At 42.2% G+C, this 19,489-nt stretch overlaps 1 protein-coding gene across 1 annotated transcript in view; it reads right to left on the bottom strand.

Annotated features, from left to right (window-relative positions):
* The window catches only part of KIF13A (kinesin family member 13A), a gene marked incomplete at both ends in the record, with an annotated part of 250,691 nt that overhangs the window by 148,211 nt on the left and 82,991 nt on the right, over nucleotides 1-19,489 (bottom strand). The window contains one exon of the mRNA XM_080710284.1: nucleotides 13,469-13,529. Within this exon, the coding sequence (XP_080566410.1) occupies nucleotides 13,469-13,529 (61 nt within the window). The remainder of the gene's footprint in view (nucleotides 1-13,468; nucleotides 13,530-19,489) is intronic.

A 19,489-nucleotide genomic window follows, 5' to 3' on the forward strand; every position in this document is an offset into this window, starting at 1 on the left:
GACCATTCTTAGTTTTGACTGAATTGATAGGGGAAAAAAAGGCCTCTTTTTTTATTTTCTTGATGGTACTGGGTATTAAACCCAGAAATGTTCCACTTCTGAGCTACACCTCCAACCCCATTTAATTTTTAAATTTTGAAGCAGAGTCTTGCTAAGTCATAGAGGCCCTTGCTAAGTTGCTGAGGCTGGCCATGAACCTGAGATCCTCCCCTCTCAGCCTCCCAAATACTAGAATTACAGGTGTGCGCCGCCACGCCTGGCTGAAGCCTCTTCTTTTGTTAAAATAATTTTTCTTTACTGTTTATTGCTCATTTGTATTTAACCTTTAGTAAACGGGCTATTTAAATCCTGTGTTTATAAATCAGCTGGTATAGCCACTGCTTTTTTCTTACTAATTTAAAAATGCTAATTATGTAATAATGAGAATAACCTTTGGGTTATCATACATGTTGCAAATATTGTTCCCCAGTCTGTCATTTACTTTTTGGTCTCATGTTGCTTTTTGCCTTAAAAAACCTCTTGTTCTTTCATATTCAAATCTTACCTCTTTTCCTTTATGATTTTCGTTCATGGGACATGTTATGCTTCCAAATACTCTTACACCCCTAAATTATACAGACATTCAACCATAATTCCTTCTAGTTTTGTTTTTTAGTTTTATTTTACAACCTGAGCTCCCCTTCTTACCAGTTACATGACCTGGGGCAAGTTCTCGGTTTCCTCATTAGTAGAAAAAGGGCTAGCGGCTGTCACCTCCTGGGTTGCTGGGATGGTTTATTAAGGGCATAGGGGTAAACCTTTACCTCAGTGCACGGCTGGCACGAGGCTGGAGTGCATTTCAGTTATTATCCACTACTATTATCATCCTTTCAATCGTTAGCCAGCTCTAATTAATTTTGGCCCAAAGAAGGAAGTGGTCGTCTAATTTAATTGCCTTTCTTTCTGATAGTTCCTCTATTTTTGCAACAATTTTATGAAACAATCCATTTTCAGATATATGAGAAAAAAGAGAAAGATACTGCTCTTAGGCAGATCCCCCCCTCCCCGAGTGCAGGGGATGGGAATCAGGGTCTCACACATCCCAGGCAAGTGCTCTGTGTGAGCTAAACAACAAAGCTCTTTTTGTACTTTAGTTTGAAACAGGCAGTTGCCCAGGCTGGCCTGGAACCTGTGATCCTCCTGCCTCAGCCTCTCGAGTTGCAGGGATGACAGGGGAGGCCACCGTACCTGGCCTTAGGAAGATTTCTGAAAGGAATCATTCGCTGTTGTGTTTCGAGCTCACTTAGAGGTCCCACCTTTAAAATACCACCGGCCAGTTGTAATGATAGTGACTCTTGCACCTGAGAGTGAGAGCTGAGAAGGCACACAGAGGTGGTATATGTACATACAAGTGGGTGTGCACAGAAGTGTGTGCACACACACAAGCGAATGTGTGTGCACATATGCTTGTGGACGATGAGAGAAAAAAAAGATGTATCACTATTTGGGCCAGTGTGTGCTAATTCGTAATGTCCAGGACCATTAAGGAGAACGCTATGGGGTGGGAGGAGCCAATGTAATAAGCCACATCAATAACATTGTGAATGGGATAGAATCTATCACGGTTCTGTTATTTTTCCATTCCGGGGCTGTTTCACTGTGTGAGGCCCTGGCTGAAGTTATACTTAGGCAATGATCTCCAGGCACCACTACAATAGTGAGAACAGCTAAGAAAAGAGAAAAAGGTAGGGGCGGCTAAATGGTCAGCCAAAGCCTAAAAATGCATGGGCGACTCTGGACACAGCCTCTGTCCTCTTAACCAGCTGGCTTTGTGTGGACACAAATGATGGGTGTACTTCACAGACACAGGAAATTTTAAAGACCCAGATGTGGTCTTGATGTGATGGTACACACCTGTAACCCCAATACTGGGAGGCAGAGACAGGAGGGTCATGGGTTTGAGGCCAGTCTCAGCAACTTAGCGAGACCCTGTTTCAAAAATAAAAATAAAAGGGTGGGCGTAGTGGCACACACCTGTAATCCCAATACCTGAGAGAGGTAGAGACATAAGAACTGCAGGTGTAAGGGCAGTGTCAGCAACTTAGCAAGACACTGTTTCAAAACACAAAATAAAAGGGATAGGGTGTAGCTCAAAGATAAGATGGCCCTGGGTTCAATCCCCAGTACAAAAAAAAAAAAAAAAAATCTCTAGTTTATCCAAGTAGCTGAAAGCTTTCTTAATGTTTTTTCACTTCTATTTTTAAAACATCAACAGTCCCTTTTTTCAGCATAAGAAAAAAAAATGATTTTCCCACTGCTTTTTGAACCCCACTTCACAAGAAAATGAACAGTTTATGATGGGTTGTAGGAAGCAGGTAGTTCAAACAGTGCCGGGTAGAGCCCATAAATAATGCAGTATCACCCTCCCCGAGTGTTTCCCAACTGCAGTTCACACTCAGACAGAACGAAGTGCTGTCTGTCCAGGGGAAAGCCCTCAGGGAAAGTTCAGAAGTCCTATGGGAAGCAGGAGGATTTATGAGTATATGTTCCTATCCCAGGCAAACAGAGCAAAGCCACATGCTGTCAGGTGGAACAGTACCAAGCCAGAGAGGAGGTGGCCACTCCACAGATGATGGCTCCGTATGAGTGCCCTGTGCAGCCCACAGGGCCAGCCTGACCTCATTGCTAATGACTATGACCGTGATGCCAATTTCCTCTAGGGTTTAAAATCAGACCTCCTAAACCCATGCAGACAAGTCTTAAAGCACAGGCACACCCACAGAAACCCCATAACACCACGTTAAAACAGCAAAGACAGCTCCTGTATGAGAGTTCTGCAAGCAAAATCACAGATCTGAGTCACAAATGATACTGACCTTTGAAAAGCTAACACCCTTGGGTCTCCATTCCTTGCACATATCTCTCCCTCTGGGAACAGTAGCAATGGACTCAAAGCCACTACACTGCGTCCCAGAAGCTGGGTAACCAAGTCAATTCTCCCTACACAGAAGGCCCTGATGGCACAGCACAAAAAGAGAGAAACCGGGATGAAGGGAAAATGGACCTATTGGTCATATGCACCACTGAATTACTAAAGAGACATGGGATAAAATGTGGTGGGCTGTGTCCTGGACAGTGGGAGAATGAAATGGACAGCATATCCACCAAATGGCTTATGATATGCACAAAACATGGCCAACACACACAAGATATGGTGTGTAAAACACTACACGTGGTGATGTACCCTGGCATAGGCTCAGGATGTTTCTGATTTTCTAAAGTAAGACAGGAAAGAGTATTTAAGATCTGAACATTTGCTATAGTTTGAATTTCCAGTGTCCCTAAAGACCCCTATGTTAAAGGCTTGGTCCCAGGGGGTTGCTATTGGGAGAGAGTGGATCTTTTAAGAGGCATGGCCTAGTGAAAGGTCTGTACACCGTAAGGGCATGCTCTGTAGGGGACTATGGAACCCCAGTCTCTTCTCTCTCTTTGCTGCCTGGCCAAAAGAGGAGAAATTTTGCCCTACTACACACTCCTGCCATGAGGGGCTTTGGGCCTCATCCAAGGCTCAAAGCAGTGGGGCTGATTCATCTCAAACTGGAACCTCCAAAGCTATAAGCCAAAATAAGCCCTTCCTCTTCATAAGCTAGTTTTTTCAGGTACTTTGTTATAGTGATGGAAAGCTGACTAACACAAACATAATCAAAATTTCATTAAAACAGAGCTCTCAGTGTTTCTGATTTTCTCCTTTCCTTTCTCCTTGGAGTTAAAGTAGAAAAAGAAAAATAAGGCTGGGTTCAATATTTGTGACTTGGAATTCCTGGGCCTACCCCTTTGTGAGGGTGGGTTTCATTTCTGAACAAAGCTGACAGCCACAGCGATTTTGATGAGTCTAGACTTGGCAGATGGCCCAGCTCCAAATTAGAACACCTGGAGAGTGCAAGATCAGACAGGTTCTACACACATACCTCAAGAGGGGAAGCATGTCTAACTCAGACGAGGTTTTAAGGAAATGCCTTTCTCAAAAACCCTTGGTGTGTAGAAGCGCAGCACTCAAAAATTGCTGTATATAGTGACTTCAGGCCAGGTTTAGCTCAAATAAAGGAACTAAGCCATTATGTCTTGACTTGCTGATGGAAGATTTAATTTTTAATCAACCACAGAAGTTTGCCATGAAGGGCCTGGTAAAAGGAACCCGAGAACTGGGGCCATTTTCCACGGTGGCTTCCAAAACCTATCAGTGTCCAGGGCTTGGCGGTCTCGCTTGCAGTAGGGCACAGGGTGACTCACCCAGGCAGATCTTTCCACCCGGGACAACGCTAGGGCTGGGCCTGGACCCGGGCCTGGGCTTAGCTCGTCTTCTGTTGCTGGATAAAGTGGCTGACTCACCAGGGAGGGGGTCACGTGGCCGCTGCCCTCAGCACCGGTGCCAAGGATGAAGGAGAAAAGCAAGCAAGCCACCTCACCTGCGAGGACTGTTGCAGACAGGAAGCGTGTCGGAGTTACTAGGGAGGGTGTTTTCACATCACACAGATGCAGCTTCTTCATCTTCTCAGTGGTGCCCCCACGCCCCTGTCTGACTCTGATAACACAGCACTCAGCTCAGCATCTCTTCTGAACTGGGAGCACTCGAGGGGAGGTGAAGACAAAGCCCAAACAAATCCCAAGGATTCCAGGCCCTAGACACTTCTTTCAGAAGAATTCTCTTTGTCACTTCTCTGGCTAGGCTCCCTGCCAGAGAGAGAAGAGAGAAGCCCAGGAGGGAGCAGAACCCGTAAAACTTTCTGCAGCATACATCACTGCTACTGACTAAACCCACATTTACCAATGATTCCCACTCCCTCACAGATAACAGGGCCTCTTTCAACCTCAGTTTTCTCACCTATAAAATGGGGGCAATAGTTTCTCTCTCACTGGTACATTTTTATTGGATATATTCATTTTGTATATATAATTGGTGCCTTATATTCTTACATCACAATGGACTTCAGAGTGATAGGATATACATGCACACACACACTTGGTGAGCCCCCCAATCCCACCCCCTCCCTCCCCGTTCCATGATACCAAGATTGGCATCGATAATTATATATATGTATATAGCGCCAATGCAGGTGTTCAATTCATTAATTCTGAACTACATATAAAGGAATCAGCACAGTGCTGGGAACTAAGTGCTGAGGACTATTGTCACAGTTATCTACCTTGCCAAATGCACTTAATTAAGTTAAATGATGCTTCTGGGTATGAACACTCTAAACAAAAGATGTGGACAGATAAAGGAAAGTGTGAAAGAAGGTAGATAGGGTAATATTAAAACAGAAATGTAGCCGGGTGTGGTGGCGCACACTTGTAATCCCAGTGTTTGGGAGGCTGAGAAAGGAGGATCACGGTTCACGGCCAGTCTCAGCTACTTAGTGAGGTCCTTTGCAACTCAGTGAGACCCGGTTTCAAAATAAAGAATAGAAAATAAGGCTGGGAGTGGAGCCCAGAGGTAGAACGCCTCTGGGTTCCCTCCCCAGTAGTACTGCCAAAAAAAATAAAAAAATAAAAAAATAAAAAGAGAATGAAAGTAAGAACAAATAGAAGCACACATCAAACATAATATATGCTTGTATGCTATATAAATACAAACACACTTTTTTTAAAAAATTAAGATTAGCTTAGCTCATTTATTTTGGATATCTTTACAGACTACATTTTTTCTTTATTTTTTTTTGTACTAGGTATTGAACTCAGAAGAGTTCTACCTCCAAGCTATACCCCCAGCCTTATTTTATTTTTTATTTTGAAACAGGGTCTTGCTAAGGTGCTAGGGCTAACCATGAACCTGCAATTCCTGAATCAGCCTTCCAAGTTACCTGAATTACAGGTGTGCACCACTATGCCATAGACAATTTTTTTTTTTTTTTTTTTTTTGCGGTACTGGGGATGGAACTCAAGGGGCATTCTACCTCCAAGCTACACCCCCAACTCTATTATTTATCCTTTATTTTGAAACAGGTTCTCACCTAGTTGTAGAGGGCCTCACTAAGTAGCTGAGGCTGTCCTCAAACCACGATCCTTCTACCTCCGCCTCCCAAATGCTAGGATTACAAGCATGCACCACCACACCCAGCTAAACTTTTCTTAATTGGCTTCCACTTATCCAGTTCTCTGGACTCCCCGACACTCTCTTCTCCATCTATAACCTGCACTGATGCAGGCCCACTGGATGCCGCACTCCCCAGCTGGAAGGCTGCTCCCTGGATTCCCGCCAGCTCAGCTCTGGCTTTATAAAGGGTCACTTGTCTTTGCTCTTAAACTGGTTTATGTCAGTAGCACTCCTCTGTAATTATATAATCTGATTAAAGAGCGTTGCTGATTCTGAGACAACGTGGTTGGATGCTTTGAAACAACTTGATAAAGGCGAGCTACAAAACAAGTCATCAAATCAGGTATGGGCGAGACAATCTGTGAAAGACCGCAAGAGAAAAATAAAAACTTAGAAGAATTCTGTATTTGGGGTTTTGTCATAAATGTCTTTTAGGATGGCATACATCACTTATAATTACCCCTACTTGAATGATTTTCCAATAGTCAATTACTAATGCTTCTAAATACGACAGGATATATATATATATATATATATATATATATATATATAGTTTATAGGATTTAAACTAAATAGCTAACACCTATCAAATGTTTCCTCCGTGAAGGACCCACGCCGAATACCTCATATACATAACCCCGTTTCCTCCTCTGAAGATTTCTAATGAGGAGGTGCTGGTATTACAGCCCATTGTCACACAGCTGGGGAGTGGTAGGGATAAGATTTGAGCCCAAGATATCTGACTTCATGACCTATGCTTTAAAAAAAAATCTCACTTCATTTAAACAGTGCACTCAAATAGAAAAATACTGGCTCAGTAAGATATGCTAGCACAGATTAATATTGTAGACCTCTGCTAAAAAAAAAAATGGTGCTATTGGGACTATGGCTGGCTGTGAGAACGTTCATTCCAACGCACATGTTTTCACATGGCTTCAGGTGAGCCATGTGAAACAATGGTTTCTACCTCTGAGCACGTACAATCTCCCATCGTGGGAACAAACGCAGCATGGAGGTGTTCCCCACAGCACAGGGCACAGACTGGAGGCGCTCATCTGTTCTCCCACACGATAAGGTAACGTGAGCACAATAAGAATCAGACCACAACCTCTCTCGTTAGTTTCAGGGCATTAACAACTCCTGAAAACACATGGCTTCAGCAAGGTCAGCAACCAGCCATATGGCGAGAATTGTTGTCTACTGTCTAGACTCTCTCAGGCCAAGGAATGTTTGCATCCACACTGAACTCTGCCCCCGCCAGACAGACCACCTCAGACAAGTTTTTCTATCTGGTGTGAAGATTCATACAAAATCAGGAAGGACATAAAAAACAAGGTTACTGGAAGGCACTGTTCTCCACCAACATGGCACATTTTAGGAAACAGTCTTAACATACTGATTTGTTGTCAAGAATGTCTTACTTGCAATCAGCAGTGATTTAAACATTTACGAAACTGCTCGGGTTTATAAGAAGCGACTGTAACTTTCTCGTCTCCACTGTGAATCTACACGTGTTTGTATGCCTAGATGAGGTCGGGGAGAAGATCAGGGCTCGTGCAGAAATACCAGCTCAGTGCCAGGCGTGGTGGCGCACGCTTGTAATCCCCGCGCTTGGGAGGCGGAGACTGGAAGATCGCGCTGGTTTGAAGCCAGCCGCGCTGGCTTAAGAGACCCTGTTTCCAAATAAAAATATAAAATAGGTCTGGGAGTGTAACCTGGAGGTGGAAGGGTTTCCAGGAACCCCAGTACCACCAAAAAAAAAAAAATAATAATACCAGCTCAGTTCTACAGGCTGGTTGTTGGTTTGTTTTCTTAAGTCTTAGGACAAAGATTTATGCTTCGAACTCAGAATTATCTGCCTGACAAACTTTGTTATGATTACCTAGACAAAATGTAATGCGTGGGGTGGGAGAAGATGACAATATATTTAAAATGTAAAACACCTTAAAGCATGATTGAGGGCAAGACAAATGGTTTAACAAGCAAGCCTTTGATTTGCCACTCCCCGTGGTCCTGGAGATCAATCCAGGGGTGTCTCTAACCCCTGGCTCTATCTCCAGTCATTTTTATTTTAAGACAGGGCCTCACTAAGTTGCCAAGACAGCCTTCAAATGTGTGGTCCTCCTGCCTCAGCCCCCCAAGCGGCTGGGGTTACGGGCCTGCGCCACCGCCCCCAGCTTCTTCTTGTAGATTTTAATAAATAGCAAAATGTAATTGAGAATTTAACATTTTCACACATCACATGAGAGCTCCTGCTTCCCTTGGCGCTCTCATTACATTCCCTTTCTCCTCCTTCCCCGCCACAACCCTCCTCCCTCCAGTTTTGAGAGCTACTTTGAAAGCCCTAATTCAGTATCAATAATGCCATTATTCATGGGGTCTGACAAATAGGTTGGTTTCAGGAAATATGTGCTTCCCCCTCTCCACTTCCTCTATTTCCCACCAGAGAATGAATGCTTCTATCTTAATGTTTCCATTCACAACTAAGAACTGCTACTTTTTTTTTTTAATGAAGGGAAAGGAAATCAAATGAGTATGGAAACCAATCCATTCATCCACTAGTGATGCATTTATCAGGCAGATTATTTATAATGGATGAAAATCTTAAGGAAGAACAAATAAGAATTTTACTTTTTTTTTTTTTTTTGCTAAGGAGGTCACAGTATTTTTATAATAATGAGGTTATCTAGAGAATAAGTAAACCTCCCCCAAACTTTGTAAATATAAACTGCTTTATGAACCAAGAGATCCCATTTCAGGGCAAAATGGAACATTAACATTCGATGTGATTACACAACTAAAAATTTAGTAAAGTTTAGGCTACCAGAGCATTAAAAATCATTTTTATCTTTTGAAAAATTTTAAATATTTTATTGGTGCACTGCAGTCCTATATCTTCAAATGGAGTACAAGATGGTGGAGGCATACACACACACATCGCTCACTTTGGAGAGCTACAGAAATCTTAATTTTCAGAATTGAATATTATCATCTTTGTTTTATGTGATGAAGTTATATCTGTTTTTCTTAATGTGCCATCGATGCTGGGACACGTATGTGTAATACATGACAGGAGGCTGAAGTGACCTCTGTGGGTATTAGGGGAGATGTGATTCCAAGAGATACAGAAAAGAGAAAAATGCTCTTCCTGAAGCATCACTTTAACCACATGACTCCCACAACTCCTATTTTTTACCTTATCAACAACTGCTCACTTTAGCTTTTGGAACTCCCTTTCATCTGGCCTCAGTTAACATGTATCAATAGGTGTCCCCCCAGCATCTCCCAAGAGACTTGGCTGTCAGACCAATGCCACCACCCAGCTCATCCTTCTTGCATGTCCCATCTCAAAAAGTCAAATTAAGTATCATGTCTGGGCACCTCCCATTAATTAGCACCAAAAGCAACCTAGTAACCCCTATAACAATCTTATGACATAGACATAATAGGCCTTTCTTTCTTTCTTTCTTTCTTTCTTTCTTTCTTTCTTTTTTTTTTTTTTTTTTTTTGATGGTACTGGGGTTCCTGGAAGCCCTTCTACCTCTGAGCTACACTCCCAGACCTATTTTTCATATTTTTATTTGGAAACAGGGTCTCTTAAGCCAGCGCGGCTGGCTTCGAACCTGCACGATCCTCCTGTCTCCGCCTCCCAAGTGTGGGGGATTACAAGCGTGCGCCACCACGCCTGGCTGGCATTTCTATTTTATAGAAAGCAAGTTACGCCTTCAAGAAATTAAGGAAAACCCCATGCTTCATTTTTTCATTTTAGATTGACAATAAAAACTGCACATACTCATGGTGTACAACATAATATTTGATAAATGCATACACCATGGAATAATGAAGCCAGGTTAACAACTGCGTCGACTCGGATACTTATTTTTTTCCCTCCGACGCCTAACTCTTATGCCCAGTTTCGGTGCTGTCTCTCTGATGGCTTTCCTGTCCACTTTGTCTCACCTTGGGCTTTCTACAGCACTTAAAGCCTGCCAATTTTAGTTTCGATATTATCTCAAAATGTTGCCTGATAGGCATTTCTTTGGCCTTCCAACTTATCTTTGGATTTCTCAAGGGCTTCCTGGGCTATACGCACTGCAGGAGCCTCATGAATATTTAAGGAAGTAGAACTGAGACTTTCTGGCTCCCCGGGTTTATAACTGGGACCAGCCAGACACTGAGTTGCAAGCGGAATGGGTGGCAGGAGGCCACAAACCAGAGGGTGGGAGAGGTAGACGGGGGGTATACGAGAAAGGACCTTGAAGCCAGGAATGAGGGTGCATGTCTACAATCCCGCTACTAAGCTAAGACAGGAGGATCACAGGTTTGAGGACAGCCAGGGCAACTTGGCTGAGCAATTAAAGGGAGACCCTGATTTGAAAAAAATAAATAAATAAAACGGGCTGAGGGTCCAGTTTGGCGGTAGAATGCTCCTGAATTCAATCTCTAGTACAAAAAAAAAATTACAAAAAAAATTAAGTTTAAAAAAAGTGGGATTTAAAATGTAGTTAAAGTACAGATTTTATCCAGTGAGCGGAGGGCTGCTGGAAAGCATACGAGAACAGCTCCGGTGAAGGAAGACCCATCTAGCTGTAGCCTGGATGACGTCAATTGCAAAGGGGAGAAACCAGGCTCTGGATAGCTACAGTACTTGCAAGCATCTGTCTCTGCAGCTCTATGAAATGTTTTAGTTTTATTGTTGATTTAAACCTAAAAGCAAGCATCCAGCACAAAATACCTAGCCTGGCGCTAACAATCAAGACAAACTGCTCCAGGCTCTGTAGGATTTATCACCCAAAGTCCCCAAAGGATGATAAAAAGACAATTACACCCACTGTTAAGGACTAGCTATTCGTTTTAATAAAATATGTAGCTGATGTGGCAGGAATGTATCTGGAAAGGCAAATTTACTCCATGTGAGCGGCTAAGGGGCTCTTCCTAGCTGACGGTGATTAACTGAGAAGCTTATGTATCAGGCAGGTTCTCAAGAAGTTTGCTTTATAAGTAACAAGGAAAAAGTGAACTTTCTGAAAGCAAGTAACTTCCTCTTAACCTATAAATCTTTTAAGACCTACATTTTTCTGGTTTTTTTCCCCCCCGGACTAAAACAGAAAATAATTCAATTGATGCCCTTAAAAATAAAAATAAGGAGTAGCCAGTTGTGGTGCGCATGCTTGTAATCCCAATACTTGGGAGGTGGAGACAGGTGGATCGGCAGGTTCCAGAACAGCCTCAGCAAGCAGTGAGACTCGCATCAACCTATCGAGACCCTGTTTCAAAATAAAAAATTTAAGAAGGGCTGAGAGTATAGCTTGGTGGTAGAATGCCCCTCGGTTCAATCCTCAGTACCACCAAAAGAAGGGGGGAAAAAAAGTAGAAATAAGAAGAAAACACTAAAGTGAAGCGTATCTAGTTTAATAACTCTACTGCGCAACATGGTGACTAGCTAATAACAATGTACTGTATTCTTGAAAATCACTGAATATAGATTTTAAATATCCTTAGCATAAAAATGAGTTATGAGAAAATACATTAATTAGCTTAATTTAGCTGTTTCACAATATACATTTTTTTTTTTTTTTTGGTACTGGGATTGAACCCAGGAGCATTCTACCTTTGAGCTACACCCGCAGACCTATTTTTTATTCTTTATTTTGAAACAGGTCTCACTAAGTTGTAGAGGTGCTCACCATACTAAGTAGCTGAGGATGGCCACAAACCTGCAATCCTCGTGTCTCAGCCTCCCACAAGTACTGGGATTACAAAGTATGTACCACCATGCCCGGCTCACTGTATACATATTTCAAAACATCACAGTATATATGATAAATATATGTAACCTGTGTTTATTTTTATTTTTTTTTATTTATTTTTATTTTTTATTTTTGGTGGTACTGGGGGTGGAACCCAGAGGCTTTCTACTTCCAGGCTATACTCCCAGACCCATTTTATATTTTATTTGGAAACAGGGTCTCACTAAGTTGCTGAGAGCCTCACTAAGTAGCTGAGGCTGGCTTTGAACCCGTGCGATCCTCCTGTCTCAGCCTCCCAAGTGTGAGGATTGCAAGCATGCGCCGCCACACCAGGCAAAAAAAAATTTGGGGGGGGGCGGGTCTGGGGATGGAACCCAGGGGCATTCGACCTCCAAGCTACACCCCCTGCCCTATTTTTTATTCTTTATTTTTGAAACCGGGTCTCACTGAGTTGCAGAGGGCCTCACTAGGTAGCTGAGGCTGTCTGTGAACCGCGATCCTCTGGTCTCAGCCTCCTGAGTGCTGGGATTACAAGCGTGCGCCACCACGCCCGGCTCTATGTAACCTGTGTTTATTTTAAAAAATGTAAAAAACATCGGTGCTGGGTGTGGTGGTATATGTCTGAAATCCTAGCTACTCAGGAGGCTGAGACAGAAGGATTGCAAGTTCAAGGCCTACCTGGGCAAACCTATTGGGACCCTTTCTCAAAACAAAAAAAATAAAAGTGGGTGGGGATGAAGCTCAGGCCCTTGCCTAGCATGTGTGAGGGTTGGGGTTCAGCCCCCAGTACTACAGAGGGGTGGGGGACAGTCACCCCAGTACTACATAAAGGGGTGGGGGACAATCAGAAGGGATTACTTCCCTCCTTAACTAAAGGTGTTATGACCAATGCTTACGACGCCTAAGATCACAAGTAGTAAAACAACAGTCACGCACGTGGAACGGGCTCTGCGTCTCCATGGAAGAATGCTGGCAAGGCGGGCTCAGAGGCAGGATTTCCCTGAGCAGCGTGTGACTGTTCACATGGTCACAGGTTGCTGAAGACACTCAAGGCCTGCCTGGGTCTCACAGACACCAGCACCTGTGCTCTGTTTCCATACACAGGGCAGCAGTGGTGTAAAAAAACCTCAGTGACATGGGAGGCTTGGCCAACGAGAACTCTGTCCATGTGACCACCATGGCAGCCACCAATTATACCTGAGCTGGTTCATACTGCCTGGGAACGCAGTCAAACCCAAGGCACCAGCCATGGCCACTCAGCAAAGGAACGGGCAAAGCTGCAAACTAAAACCCAGTCTTAGGCCGGGCGTGGTGGCGCTCGCTTGTAATCCCCGCGCTTGGGAGGCAGAGACAGGAGGATCGCGCAGGTTCGAAGCCAGCCACGCGCACTGGCTTATGAGACCCTGTTTCCAAATAAAAAAGTATAAAAAATAGGTCTGGGAGTGTAGCCCGGAGGTAGAAGGGCTTCCAGGAACCCCAGTACCACAAAAATAAATAAATAATTAAATAAAACCCAGTCTTACTGGCTTCCAGACTCAAGTGTCAGAAATATGATAAAGTGGGTACAAATCATGGGGGAAAACACAAAATTTCAGAATAACGGAAGAAGAGGCCAGAGACCCAACAGAAAGAGGAGTCACCTTACCAGCATATTTTGTGGTGTTCGATTCATCCATGGACCAAAAGCAATAATCAAAGGCAAATACCTAAATGAAAGAAAAGATTAAATTTAAAAATTATTTAACTTCTGACGAATAAATCAGGCTGTAAGTAAAATTGTGATGATGATGATGATGATTTACTGATGAATATTAGGATACTCTAAACCATCTGATGAAGAAAATAACTTGCAAAGGGTTGGGTGCTTTTACTAATCCTGTAGACTAAATTTATGGCTCCCTTCCTATATCAGAGTAAATTATATATAAAAATTACTATATATCCAGAATTTGAACATGAAGACATCTTAGCCAAAATAAATAAATAAATTTTAAAAATAAACAATTTAGCAGGCCATGGTGGCACAAGCCTGTAATCCTAGTACTTGAAAGGCTGAGACACGAGGATGGCAGATTTGCAGCTACCCTCGGCAAATTAGTGGGACCCTGTTTCCAAATTAAAATAAAATAAAATAAAATAAAATAAAGTTAGGGGTGTAGCTCAGAGGAAAAATGCCTCTAGGTTCAAATTCCAGTAACACAGACACATACTCTCTCTCTCTTCTCTCTCTCTCTCTCTCTCTCTCTCTCTCTCTCTCTCTCTCTGTCTCTCTGTCTCTCTGTCTCTGTCTGTCTCTCTCTCTCAATGAGCAAAATAAATCCCAATAATTTTCTCTTCCAATTCACTCTTCTGGTATCTGCTGAAACCTTCTTGTTGAATCTCCCAAGGTTTCTCAGGTGACACTGAAACAGTAAACTTTCATATGAACCAGCTCCTTCTAGCATTTCATGCTCTTGTTTTTAGCAGAGAGAAGCTCCAAATTCTCCTATATGGCCAATCTTGAACTCCCTTGCCTTCATACTTCAACATGGAGCCTCTGGCCAAGGATCGCTAATAAATCAATAATTCACTTTTGCAGGTATTAACCTTCCCTACAGCTACTGAACGCCTACCATAGGCCAGGAACAACCGATGCTTCCTGCATAAAAGGACTCTCATCTAACCGCTATTACCACGCACACCACCACCATCTGTGTTCCAGACATTATTATCAAATGCATAGGGCGATGTTGCCCAAAGAGTACTCCAAGAAACAGTAGCTTCATGAGACAGTATATAGAAAAAAGGTTAAACATGTAGAAATGGCGTATATAGTACCCTATTTGAGATTTTTGAGTGCAATTGTTAATATTAAAAGCTCTGAAATGTTTGCCAATAAAGAAACTCATTTAAGCCAGGCATGGGGGCGCACGCTTGTAATCCCCGCGCTTGGGAGGTGGAGACAGGAGGATCCCGCGGGTTTGAAGCCAGCCAGTCTCTGGTTTAAGAGACCCTGTTTCAAAAAAAAAAAAAAAAATAGGTCTAGGAGCATAGCCCGGAAGTAGAAGGGTTTCCAGGAACCCCAATACCAACGAAAACAAAACAAAAACAAAAAGAAACTCATTTAATTGGTTGGCTTTTTTAATTCTCTAGTTTTGGTAAGGGATCTTTTTCTTCGGGGAAATATCTATTAACATGCCTTGAAATCAGTGTTTCTCAGTACACCTCTTAGCAAACTGACCCAGATGACCCAGAAGCCTTTTTCCTGGGATCCGTACAGTCCAAAGAGTAGATTTAAAACATCCTGTGAACAGGGATCCTTCGATGCTTAGTCCTTTCTAAGGATGTGAGGCTCTGTGCAAACACAACACATGCTCTTTACTGCGAAACTTCAGACCTGCCACAATGAGGCCCTTCTAGCTTCTCTTCCAAGTTCCAGCTCTGCTGGAATTTGGCTTCATCTTGAAATTACGGGGTACAATTCCACCCCCATCCCTGTTTTCTTCTGCATTTCCATCCTTCAAAGTACTTCATACTCCTTAAGGGTCAATATAATACATTTCTCTTCCAGGAAACATTCCTTTGTTAGATCCAAAGGAATTATCTTTCCCTTCTCTGAAATCTCACAGCATTGTTAAATCCCGTTTAATGCCTCCTCTTCCAGTTATTACGTTCCCACCTATCCTGCATGTGATGTTTTTACATGTTTTATTTTCACTTAGTTCCTTGAAGACCCCATATCTGCTCATCTTTGAAGCCTGCGGTGTCCATAGTAGTTGTTTAAGAATTACTTATTGAATGATGAGTGGCCCTGAAACTTGGCAAGAAGGCAAAGTTTTTACAACATGAAAGAGTAAGTTATGTTCTCAATAATTTCACCAGTGTGTATAGGCTTTATTTAATATCCTTACAACTGACTCAGAGGATATACAATGCACACATCCTACGTCATCAACCCTAGACTCAAATTCGATTTTATAGTTATTCACCTCTGTCTTAGAACAACCAAGTTTCAAATGAACAACTACAAAACAATAGCTCCAGCCAACAGAGTGTGACATATTTACTGCATCGAGGGCTCTTTTAATGACTCCAGAGACCACACAAGCATAATCCAGTTAATTCTTCCTGCCTCTGGGTAGAATTGAACTTCAGGACTGAGCTTCAACACTTCTCCCGAGAGATGCAGATCTGTCTTGTTCTTAAACAATTCCAGAAAAGGAGATCCCACAAGCTCCTTTTAATGGTGTCCTATAACACTTAACTTTCATTACCAAGACACTTTTCTTTCCTCTTGACCAAAGCCAATGCCCCTTATTTTACTTTAAATGACAAATGGGGGCTGTTTTTTCAATTTTTAAGTATCTATCTGTTGTCCTCTAGAATCTCAATCAATTTCTTTAGTGGTTGCTCTAAGAATGGCATAATTATTTACTTCTTACATGTTAAAAAAGTATCCTGTCTACCTAATCTTGTTTCTCAGTTTGCTATTGAACATATTTAAGATTAGAAAGCTATTAGTTTATATTTGCAGAATTGCTACTTAAAATGAAATCCACCCCAAATTTTGAGAGTCTACTTATAAAAACATTCTAAGTTCTGTGATAATTTCAATTTCTAACAGTTGATTGTTTAAAGTTGTTTTTGCTAATAAAAAGATAAAATGGTTTTTTTCCATTGGAATCATTTGCCCTCTAAAATTCAAATATTAAAAACCTGCAGAAGAAAAAGGGTCTCTGAAGGTATTTGAAGATACAACCGTTTGTGTTGTTGTTGTTGTTGTTGTTGTTGCTATTGTTGTTTGTGGTACTGGGGATGGAATCCAGGGGCATTCTATCTATGAGCGAGCTACACCCCCAGTCCTATTTTTTATTCTTTATTTTGAAACAGGGTCTCACTGACTTGCAAAGGGCCTTACTAAGTAGCTGAGGCTGTCCGCGAACCACGATCCTCCAGTCTCAGCCTCCTGAATGTTGGGATTACAAGTGTGCGCCACCACGCCTGGCTTATGACAATTCTTTATGCTCCTAATAACAGCCTTTTCTTCAACCAAGTTATGTCTGCAATTTCCAAACAATTGATCGCAGGCATCTTAGACTGATAATTCTTCAAACCAGTCTTGGAGCAGAGGTTATTATTTTAGTGAACTTTTATTAGGAAGAAAGCTGAGGCCCAGGAATCTGAGTGATTTCCCCAAATCTCAATGCATGTGAATAAGAAAAAAAAATGATAGAAATAATTGCCTACAGCCCTTTTCTTATACAAAACTATACTGCCCTGTGTAGCTCCTGGGGCCTTGGAGCACACAACATGCGGTTTCATGCCTCAGCTTTTCTGCGTGGCTGTAAGTGCTGAGTTTTTGGTGGCAGGCATTATGTCTGATATTCCTTAGGGTCCAAGGTTCAGTACCGTCCAGGAGCGCCACTGAACACAATACTTTTTCAAATAATAACAGAGAAAAAAGCATGGGATAGATGTGAGAACTATTATGTATAAGCGTAAGTCCACGCTGCAGGATATGTTACTAGATGTGTCATTACTTTGAATTTTGGGGGAACTCAGTTCCTTCCATGGTGAAACATGCACCAGCACTGGCATCTCCTTCAGCACCACCAACCCTTGGTTCTGTTACATAAACACGTATGGCCCCACTGGTATAACTTGTAGTTTGCACAGAGATTAGAACAACTGACTGCTTGACTATCCCTAGAAAAGTGATTTGTTATGACTGACTAAGGCAATTTTAAAGGGGGTCTTTTTTTTTTTTTTTTGTCTTTTTGGACTGGGGATCAAACCCAGGATGGTGCACTTTGCCAGGCAAGCGCTTTGCCACCGAGCTGCATCCCAGCCCAACTAGGGCAATTTTAAAGATGCTTTAAAAAAGCTTCTTTGTCTTAGATAGTCTGATCATTTTCCTGTGGTCTTGTCAGTACAACAAGTGAACTGTTTGCAAATGATAATCCTTCTCATGGCCAAAATTTAACCAGAATTGAATGGCACAAGGATTGTTAGATAAGGAGACATCATTTCCTTGGGTCTTACAGTAGTTTTGATTTTCCAATACAAAACCCATTGATATTTCAAAAGAGATCAAACCATTATCTCAAGAGTTATCCTTTGGAAGCCGATCATTTCAAATAAACAAACAAACAAACAAACAAACAAACAAACAAAAATGTTAAGGTCCACCACATTGTATTAGAGAAATACATTATTTTAAGACTAACTTACTAGAATTCTTAATTTTTTCTTTTTTTTTTTTTTTTGAGGGGGATGGTACTGGGGATTAAACCCAAGAGCAATCAACATCTGAGCTATACTCTGAGGCTTTTTAAAATTTTACTTTTGAAACAAGGTCTCACTTAAGTCACTGAGGGTCTTGCTAAGTTGCTAAGGCTGGTCTTGAACCTCCAATCCTCCTGCCTAAGCCTCCAAAGTACTGGGATTACAAGTGTGGGCCACTGTGCCTGGCTTTATTATCACAATGCCACTAGTATATTAAAGGGAGGGTAGGGGATGGAGGACTTCTAATGTACACAACTGAGAAAAGAAAAAGAGAAAAGAGAACCAAGCATAAATTTTTATAGTTCATCAATGCCAAACAACGTTGTTAGAAAGTTTTTTTGTAAAGGCATTTATATCTTTCTGGCTAGAAAAGGAGCCCAGAGTACAAATGTTCCCTGGTCATTCTTAAAACCTGAAAACCATTGACTTCAACAAAATTCCACCCCACCTTCTGAGCATCCCACTCCTTCCTCTGACTTCTCTGCTTGTAAACGTCACACCAGCATTTAATTCCCTGCAACTCGCCGAACAGCTGCTCCACCTTCATCGGCCTCTTTAAAATGTTAGCTTTGCATTTTTGTGAGCCACGAACATCTAGTAAAGTGACAAAAGCTGCCGGTAATAAGAAGAGCGTGTCGAGCAAGACGCTCCGATGTGATGGAGTTCTGAGACTCGCGAGCAGGATGCAGCAGAGTCAAAGCCACTCCCATCTAAACGTGCTCTCTTAGACGGCGCTTCAGAAAAATTCAATTTACAGTTAGAAAAAAAAAATGAGAGAAAGAAGGATCTTCTGTGTCCCCTGGAGAAGCAGAGGTGTCGGTGTCCCCAAAACTGTGATCTGTAATCATTTTTCTGATCCGTAAAGACCCAGGGTGCAGGCACTGCGCACCACGCAGCCTCGGGATTCCTTCATCCATCCCCTTCATTCTTCCTTTTCTAGTTGCATGCTTCTGCTTTGTTCTCCAATGGCAAAATGTTAAACCAAGAAAGCAATGGACAAGCACCCTCTTGGCACCTCTTTTACTTTTAGGTGCTGTAGGGAGCTCAGTGTGTAATAGGTATGTTTTCTGTCCTCTAGTTGCTTACAGTCTAGTTAAAAAAAAAAAAAAAACAATTATTCCTGAAAAAATAATAGTCAGTGAGGAAGGGCTAAATGGGTGACATGTGTATGTATGCCTCTACCATCTTATATCCCATTAGGATATATGACCACAGTGCACCAATAAAAAATCCTGTAATCCTAGTACTTGGGAGGCTGAAACAGAAGAATCACTGGCTGGAGGCCAGTCTCAGCATCTTAGTAAAACCCTGAGCAACTTAGCAAGACCCTTTTTCAAAATAAAAAATAAAATAGGGTCAGGGTATAGCTTAGAGGTAAAATGCCCCTGAGTTCAGCTTCTAG

The sequence above is a fragment of the Muscardinus avellanarius genome (genome assembly GCF_963383645.1).
Source record: "Muscardinus avellanarius genome assembly, chromosome: 14".
Classification (NCBI taxonomy): domain Eukaryota; kingdom Metazoa; phylum Chordata; class Mammalia; order Rodentia; family Gliridae; genus Muscardinus; species Muscardinus avellanarius.